Source organism: Lolium rigidum, chromosome 4 (genome assembly GCF_022539505.1).
Source record: "Lolium rigidum isolate FL_2022 chromosome 4, APGP_CSIRO_Lrig_0.1, whole genome shotgun sequence".
Classification (NCBI taxonomy): Eukaryota; Viridiplantae; Streptophyta; class Magnoliopsida; order Poales; family Poaceae; genus Lolium; species Lolium rigidum.
In genome coordinates, this window is record NC_061511.1 from 11868769 (window position 1) to 11878118 (window position 9350).

Genomic DNA, 9350 nt, shown 5'->3' on the forward strand with positions numbered 1-9350 from the left:
ATAAGTTTGCTCAGCACAGTTCACTACATCTTACTAGTGTGTATGCTTCAACCAAGATCAATGGGCATGTTCGGCAATTTTGACATGCAGAATGTTGTAGGAAGCATGCAAGCAATTGTAGAGGGCCACAAACACATGCAGGCAAGTAGAAAGTGAAATGTTAAAAGACAGGTCCCTCATAGTTCACAGTACACTGATTGGAATCAGGCTAGAGCTGGCATCAACTGCCACATGTTACGATATGCTTGCTATATATATATTTCTGTGAGGCTATTTGTCAACGGTAATTATATAACATATGTTTGGTTCAGCACAAGAAAGTATATGTGCATCATCACTGTAAAAAATAGTATCTCAGTATGTTTCGGCCAAGGGCATGTTCAGGGATTAAGATATCGAATTGTCAAAGGAAGCATGCAAGCAATTGTAGGTGGTCACAAACACATGCAGACAAGTAGAAAGTAAAATGTTAATGCGCAGGCTCATCATACTTCACAGTACTCTGCTTGGCATCACAACTAGAACTTCCATCAATTACCACAGGTTACAGCAACCATGTTCCATCAGACATCAGTACATCACAGACAGCAAAGTTCACCTAACACACCCATTCATCCGTCCACCTGAATAACCAATGTTCCATCAGACATCAGTACAGCACCTACCAATGTTTAACCTGTCAAAACAGCTCACAGCGGCCCAAGGAAATCACCAGCCAGTGTCACAAGGAGCTGGAACTGGCGATCTGCTTCCATCCAGCGGTGCCCCAAGACCTTGAAGCGGACGATGGTATTCTTTTCCAGCTTTGAGTAGTCCTTCAAGAACATCGGGTTGTCGCCGCCTGAGTACTTGTACTCTCCCATCGTCTTATACGACAGAAAGATGTTCTCCATCGGTCCAGATTTGAGGAACACGCCATGCTTCAGGATCTTTTCCACACAACCGACCAAGATCTCACCCTTCATGGGCTTCTGAGTGATGCAGGTAAATTTGACCGGGAAAAGGACATCTCCGGTCAGCTCACGAACTTTCCCTTCAGATATCGCCTTGAGCTCATTGACAGCAATGTAGTAGCCATGGTCCTTGGAGGCCTTCCTGTTTGTTATGTCCTCCAGAAGACGCACGATGATGGACTTGCGGAGCAACAGACCCTTGGGGCTCAGCTGGTCAGGAGAGATCAGAACATTCCAAGACATCTCCACCTCAAGGAAAACCATGGTTGATTCCCTGCCAAAAGTCAAATTTACACAAGAAATCAGCCTTTTAGTGGTGCATCAATCCCTCACCGAATATCATAGAGACATGTGCTTAAGGAATTACAGGGCATGGAAACTTAAAATGCATTTCTTCTGTTACAGAGGACATACGATTGCAAATTTACTGTCCATAAATAAACACAAAATAAAATTAGCAGAACTGAATAAAATAGTAAAGAGTAAAAAATGTCAGACATTGTGTTTTTACTTCCTACAACTGACTAGGTGGCCTTGGTAAAATATCATAGGCACATGCTTCATGGCAGATAAACTAAAAACGGCATTGCTTCTGTTATGGAGGACATAAAATTGCAAATTTACTGTCCACAAACAAACATATAATTTAATTAGGAGCAACAAAAAAATAATTCTCGCAAATAAAATAATACTCCGTAAAAACTTAAAAGAAAAAAATATCAGACTCCGTGTTTCTACTCCCTACAAATGACTGGGGGCATGGTGTTTCTACTTTTTATATGAACACCATTATGCTACAACAACATATTAGGCATCTGCACTAAAAGCTCAAATTTACAGATTTTTTCTTCTAATGTTCTACACCCTATATTACATATCTCTGTTTTTCACACATCAACTGTAGAAAAAGTGAAGTTTGGTCAACTTATAAGAAGAGTTGGGCTGCAGCATTCTTATACCAAAATTTTGCACAAATCCCAAAATCTCATTGTTAAGTGAAATAATTCCTGCATTCTGTTCTTATTGCAAAGGGCGGTACCGCATTTCACCCTCACGGGAGAGCCAAGCAATGAAAGACCTCTATGCACAATTGGCATATGCACGTGCACCAATGTACCGGTTTTGGACCCCTTGCAGCCTGCACCATGTATAAAGAAGTTTGTTCCTTCAAGTTCAATTGCCTACTCAAAACTCCACACCAGAGAGGACATCTCTCTTGCAACAATCCCATAGATGTGAAAAGGTGCCGGAAATTTATCAGCATTCAAAGGCCCCAACTGTTATTACTACTAGATTTCCGCCATCATCGATGCTAATTTTAGCAGTGGGATATATCCTAATATAACGCCCAAAAGGGAGGCATGTATTTACGATGGCTACTAACATACCAAACATGATCTAAATTCTCTCAGCTGCTTGTTTGCTCAAGACTTTGTGCAAAATTTTGTAAGAAGGGCATAATAGCATTTCTAAGATAATCAACTGATCATGAAAGAAAAAGGAACTAGTATATGCGATAACCAGGTCTGTTGCAGTATCAAAAACATATTAGGCATCTGCACTAAAAGCTCAAATTTACAGATTTTTTCTTCTAATGTTCTACTCCCCATATTACATCCATCTGTTTTTCACACATCAACTGTAGAAAAGTGAAGTTTTGGTCAACCTATAAGAAGAGTTGTGTTGCAGCATTTTTATATCAAAATTTTGCACAAATCCCAAAATCTCATTGTTAAGTGAAACAATTCCTGCATTCTGTTCTTATTGCAAAGGGCGGTACCGCATTTCACCCGCACGGGAGAGCCAAGCAATCAAAGACCTCTATGCACAATTGGCATATGCATGCGCACCGATGTACCGGTTTTGGACCCCATGCAGCCTGCACCATGTATAAAGAAGTTTGTTCCTTCAAGTTCATTTGCCAACTCAAAACTCCACACCAGAGAGGACATCTCTCTTGCAACAGTCCCATAGATGTGAAAAGGTGTAAGAAATTTATCAGCATTCAAAGGCCCCAACTATTATTACTACTAGATTTTCGCCATCATCGACGCTAATTTTAGCTGTGGGATGTATCCTAATATAACGACCAAGAGGGAGGCATGTATTTACAATGGCTACTAACATAGTAAACATGATCTAATTAATCTCAGCTGCTTGTTTGCTCAAGATTTTGTGCAAAATTTTGTTAGAAGGGCATAAGAGCATTTCCAACATAATCAACTGATCATGAAAGAAAAAGGAAACAGTATATGTGATAACCAGGTCTCTTGCAGTATCACCAACATATTAGGCCTCTGCACTAAAACCTCAAATTTACAGATTTTTTCTTCTAATGTTCTACTCCCTATATTACATCTCTCTGTTTTTCACACATCAACTGTAGAAAAAGATAAGTTTTGGTTAACTTATAAGAAGAGTTGTGCTGCAGCATTCTTATATCAAAATTTTGCACAAATCCCAAAATCTCATTGTTAAGTGAAATATTTCCTGCATTCTGTTCTTATTGCAAAGGGCGGTACCGCATTTCACCTGCACGGGAGAGCCAAGCAATCAAAGACATCTATGCACAACTGGCATATGCACATGCACCGACCGATGTACCGATTTTGGACCCCTTGCAGCCTGCACCGTGTATAAAGAAGTTTCCTTCATGTTCATTTGCCTACTCAAAACTCCACACCAGAGAGGACATCTCTCTTGCAAGAGTCTCATAGATGTGAAAAGATGTCAGAAATTTATCACCATTCAAAGGCCCGAACTGTTATTACTACTGCATTTCCGCCATCATCGCTGCTAATTTTAGCAGTGGTATATATCCTAATATAACGACCAAAAGGGAGGCATGTATTTACAATGGCTACTAACATACCGAACATGATCTAATTAATCTCAGCTGCATGTTTGCTCAAGACTTTGTGCAAATTTGTTGTTAGAAGGGCATAATAGCATTTCCAACGTAATCAACAGATCATGAAAGAAAAAGGAACCAGTATATGCGATAACCATGTCTGTTGCAGTATCAATAATGCTGTAAACAAACCAAGCGCTGGCTTGGTGGCTAGAGCTCATGGTGGTTTGCTCGCCCACCCGGGTTCGAGGCACAGGGTGCGCAGCGGAATTGAATGGGGTGCTATCCGCGTGAAAAAAAAATGCTAGAGAGGTCACATCTTCTACCTAACAGCGTACAATTAAGGGAGGGATCCGTCCCCCTTTAGCCACGTTCTCAAACATCGGTTAACTTGTGAGATTAGTGTACGAATATCGTGGACCAGATAACTAGGAATCAAAACATTCCTGAGGGAAGCACCCATATCATATATCCTGAACATGCAACATTTCAGCTTGGCTGTACAGCCAAACGCCATAAATTTCAAGGTGGAACTTTTGGACCCTCTACCAAAATTTTCCTGATCTGGGCACAGCACCGGATTGCAAATCTTTAATCCCGTTATCAGGGAACGCATGAATGCCATCTCCTCTCAACCGAAGGAATTGAAACATCGTGTGGGGTTTAGGCAAACCCCCAAAGATTTGGGGGCAAAGGCGATGTTTTATTAGATCAATCGAATCTAGAACGCGAGTAGATGGATCCTGACGGACAAGGATTCGGGTTTGATTGCAAACATTCAGCAACGAACGACAGCGCTGGACGCTTATTTAGGGGAAAGGTATAGAAAGACCTAGGATTTCGGAATTTAGGTTAAAGAACAATGGGTAAAGTAACAAGTGGAGAAATTTAGGCATGGGAGAGGTGGATACCTGACCGCCGCCGCTCGCCCGCTAGTTTGCGCCGGAGATGGCCGCCGCGCGCTACTGCTTGTCGCCGCTGTGTCCAGAGAGAGAGAGTGGGAGAGAGAGAGAATCAGAGCAGTGCAGAGCCAACTATTTTACAGCAGGGTAGGAATATCTGCGGAATTACCCTGCTGCCACCGCACACGACAGGAGAGTGCTTAGCTGTTTTCTTAATTAGGGCCTCTTGGATTTACTCCAGAAGGCGCCTTAAAAGAATAGTGCAGAAACAAGATTTTCTTCTTCTTATGATGACACAATTGATTCAAGGGATGGAGAATAGGAAAAACTGAGGATCTTTGGTGTAGGTTTTAAAGGAAAAACAAAGGAATTCTACCATTCACTCAAATATCTTTTAACAATTTCTACCCAGCACAAAGAACAAGGCAAATGCTATAAGTTGCATAATAATGACACAATCTTACCGTTGTAGTTTTAACCTTGACTTGGTTATGCATTTTATATTTCTATGTTTTTCTATTTTCTCTGAATAAAACACCCATTTTCACGGTTATTTTTTGTGTTTTCACAATCCTATGTTTTACACGTGCAAAGACTATCATATTCCTACATTTTGGAGATTCCCAACAAATGAAAGATGAACTGTTGATCGATTTAATAACACGATGTCATCAAATTAGATTCTTGCTTAAGCAATTTTCTCTTCATTACTCTATATTTTTCAGGCCATTCCTGAGAGAAAATAAGAAGAAAATGTTTTCACATATGAAAAAAGAAAATTTCCTTCGCCCCTCTTGTGATTAACTGACCAACTACTGGGCATGTGAATGATGCCTGTGAATGATGTCGTCCTCTCTAGATTAGGACGATGAAAGAATTCATGAGCATCTTCGTAACAAACTCACTATCACTCATCGTGTTGTGGAAGAGGATTCCGTGAGATAAGAGGAGTTACATCTCGGAATGTGAGTATGTAGATTGGAGGGGGGGCTTGTGCATATAGTGTATAGACTAGAAAATGTAGTGTTTTATAATATGTACGTCCCAAAAAAAAGTAACCGTTTTATAAGTCGAAATTTGATCCGTTGGAATAGTCATTAAAAATATGATAAATGAAATAGTAGATATGGGATATATTATTAAAATATAAGAGATAATATACATGAAGTTGCCGAATATGGAAAGAATATAGTACACGACCAAATATTTTTAGATGATAGAGCTTCGTGATTCGTGCAAGTGTTGCAACCCAAAAATGCCCTAAACTGTTAGATTACTTCATGATTCATGCTAAGAAATGAGTTGTTGCAACTATAGCTGGGCATGAGCAACCCGGCCCAACCTAAAAGTTTCGGGCCGAGCCTAATAGCACCCATGGGCTAGGCTAGGCATGGGCTTGACAAATGCGTGAAATAGAGAAGAGATCCGGCCCGAGACCCGATGGGCTTTTGTAGTGATGGGTTTGGTTTGGCCTTGAAAGTTAGGTCCGGCAGTTGGGCAAGGCATAGGCATGAGTTTTTTTTTTGCGTTGGACCTTGTTAGGCCCGGCCCGAAGAATGATCTAGGTATAGTTGCAAGGTGCAACTGAGGATAGATAAGTTCACTAACTCAGTCAGTGAAAATTAGTCACTTGAAGTATAGATTATGTAGGCCATAATGCTAGGAAGGGCACATCAGCGACACCAAAGAGTCGTACGAAACCTTCTCACGTCAACATGGGGGAGATGGATTGAATACCAGGCGCATGTATGCAGGTTGAAATTCGTTCCCCATGTAGGTCACGCCGAGCATAAAATCCGAACCCCTAATCCTGAACCTGAAATTCTCGAACCCGAACCCCTATATTCTGAACCCGAAAAGTCTGAACACATTTCCAAGTGTCAAATCTGACTACCCAAATTTGTTTCAGGAAATTCGGGTTTCAGCAAGCAGAACCCGAACAACTTGACCAACACATCTCTTCATTAGTGGGACAAGTTTCTCATCTCTCTCTAACCAACCACGAGTCCACGACTTGGCTGCCCCCGCCGCACACAACACATGGTCGTAGGCCTACCCAAGCTGTTGCACCGCCCACCCCAAACTGCACACGGTGGCGCCCCTCGCTCTCACATGCTCCAACCTGTCGCTGCGCTGCCCGCAATAGATCGGCGCTCACCTCTTTCTTCCCCAAATCAGCGATAACGGCGAGCTGTGCAACAATGACAGCAAGTTGTGTGACGCATCCTAGTGCACCGCCGCTTATGCCTCCTAGCGCGAGGCCCCCTTATTTGCAACGCCATGCCGACGTCTCTTCTCTCTATAACTGTGTTGTATGTCGGGCAATTCGAGATTACCCAAACCCAAACCCAAACCCGAGTCGGGTACCCAAATTTTTGGGTGTTATTTTCGGAAACCCGAATTATGTATATCCCAAATTACCCATTTCGAAATTTTGGGAATCCCCAACGCCCAGCGTGACATGCAGGGGTGTCTCATGTCAGCTATCTAATGCATGTTTTCTTGAAGTTGTTTGTGGACATGTTTTGATGGAGTATGGTTGTTGCCCGTTGACTGTGACACGATTTTGCCAATGAAATTGTGGAGCTATGCACTTTTCATCGGAAAAAAAAACAGACGATCGTGTTTGACAATGCCGATTGCTAGGTAACGTGAGGAACGGCGAAAGATCCAAACCGCAACAGATTCTCCACTATCTGTAGGCGATGGTCTCCACTTTTCCCTGACCCGTGCAACGGCAGCCTTCCTACTACTCCTACGCCGCCGTCGTCCTCACCCGCGCCACCGCCGTCTGGTTCTGGCCGTGGTAGTATCATTGGACGTCCGTGACGTCCATGGCGCGGCGACCATGCCGGTGAGGTCGTAGCGGCAGGAGGGGCAATTGGTGCCCCGGTCGAGCCAGGTGAGCATGCAGTGGCGGTGGAAGGCGTGCGAGCAGGGCAGGTTGACCGGGCCGGACTTGCCGCCGTTCCTGAACTCGTCCAGGCAGATCCCGCACTCCTCGTCGGAGCCCGGCGCGACCGTCTGCATCGCCACCTCCAGGCACCGCTGCAGCACCGCCCTGGGCTCGTTGAACACCTGCTTCACCTGCAGCCGTGCCTCCACCTCGAACCGGCAGGGCCGCCGCGCGCCGCTGAGCCACCGGGACCCCTGCTCCTGCAGCCACGCCGCGACGACGCGCGGCGTGTGCTCGCCGTCCCAGTTGGCGGGGGAGAGGTCGACGCCGCGCAGCCGCGGCATGGCGGCGAGCATGTCGCGCACGGCGCGGAGGGTGTCGTCGGGGCGGAGGAGGATGGAGGGGTCGCGCAAGGGCCGCACCTCGTCGGATGTCCACGGCAGCTGCTGCAGCTCGGGTTTCACGCGGTCGGGGACGGCGGCCGCGCCGCCGCGGAGCCGGCGGGAAGCGTGCTCGAAGGTCACCGTGCAGCGGAGGTGCACGGACGAAACGCCGCCGCACTCCCCGTCGAACTTGTTGAACCGAGTGGGAGCTCCGGCGCGGATCCTCGTCTCCACCACCATGGCTGCCCACGAGGAGCTTGTTCTCCGGCGTGCCTCTCGCCGGCCCGCGCACGAAAAGGGGAGCAAAAAAGCTGTAGACGGCGCACGGCCGGAGATTTATCTAGCCGGAAAGGGGAAAAATTGTGGACGAACACGATCCGGATTGCTTGAAAAGAACGCCATTTAGCGTTTTTTTTCCATGTGATGAGGAAAACAAGTAAACAACACCAGCTATTTATGCCGTGGGCCTGCACTCAGGGGATGGGCAGACGTACTCGGCCCATCGCTAGTATCTTTTCGTTCCTTCCTTTTTTCTGGTGTACGTCTGGCCGACCCAGGTTTTTTTCTGAAACACTTTCTCGTATACACTCATCTATTAACGTACGCATGCACAACCTCTCCAAGAGACTGAGTTCAAGAAACTGATCCGGCGGGTCTTGAGATTGACGAGGTCACATGGATGACTCGCTGTCGATGAAAACGTCGCCTCCCATTAAATAATATTTCGCCTTTCCATGGTATTCGGTTTCAGGTAATCCTTTGAAATCTAGACTGAGATGGGTTGCTGACTTAATCAACCAGGAAAATAAAGAATGGAAAGAAACTTTGATTAGAGAAATTTTCCATGACCATGACGCGGGAGAAATCCTAAAGATCCAAATCCCAAAGCAGAATGGAGAAGATCGACTTGCCTGGAATCCAGACAGGTTTGTTCTCTTTCAAAAGTGTTTACAATCTAGCACTTGAAAGTAGATCAAACCCAATGGGCCTGGGGTCAAGTGCCCACCCAAACGGCGAAAGAAAATCATGGGAACTGATTTGGAAAGCTAATGTTCCACCAAAAGTAAGAGTTTTCGCTTGGAAGCTTGCAACCAAAGGTTTAGCAGTCCAGAATAATAGATGTAAGAGAATCAAAAATAAATACAGTGGAAACCTGTAACATCTGTGGTACTGAAGCTGAAACCGAATACCATGCCGTTATGTCCTGCCCTAAGGCGCGCGCCCTGCGTCTAGCCATGAGAGAATTCTGGCAACTACCCAAGGAGGAAGAGTTGTCCTACACGGGGCACGACTGGGTGCTTAACATCCTTGCAAATCATGAAGAAGACACAAGAAGCCAATTGCTCTTTATCTGGTGGAGGGCTT

The 9350-nt window shown here is 45.0% G+C and overlaps 1 protein-coding gene across 1 annotated transcript; it reads right to left on the bottom strand.

The window, feature by feature from the left end:
• Positions 1–506: 506 nt before the first annotated feature.
• On the bottom strand, positions 507–4775 carry LOC124708305 (DNA-directed RNA polymerase V subunit 7-like). The gene is made up of 2 exons (XM_047239984.1): positions 4716–4775; positions 507–1227 (listed from the first exon to the last, which is right to left on the bottom strand). The coding sequence occupies exon 2, from the start codon at positions 1215–1217 to the stop codon at positions 690–692; it is 528 nt and encodes a 175-aa protein (XP_047095940.1). The 5' UTR covers positions 1218–1227; positions 4716–4775; the 3' UTR covers positions 507–689.
• Between the last annotated feature and the right edge of the window lie 4575 nt (positions 4776–9350).

Bases quoted from the DNA above. Each gene is read 5' to 3' on its own strand.
- LOC124708305 (XM_047239984.1), bottom strand. From the start codon at position 1,217: ATGGTTTTCCTTGAGGTGGAGATGTCTTGGAATGTTCTGATCTCTCCT.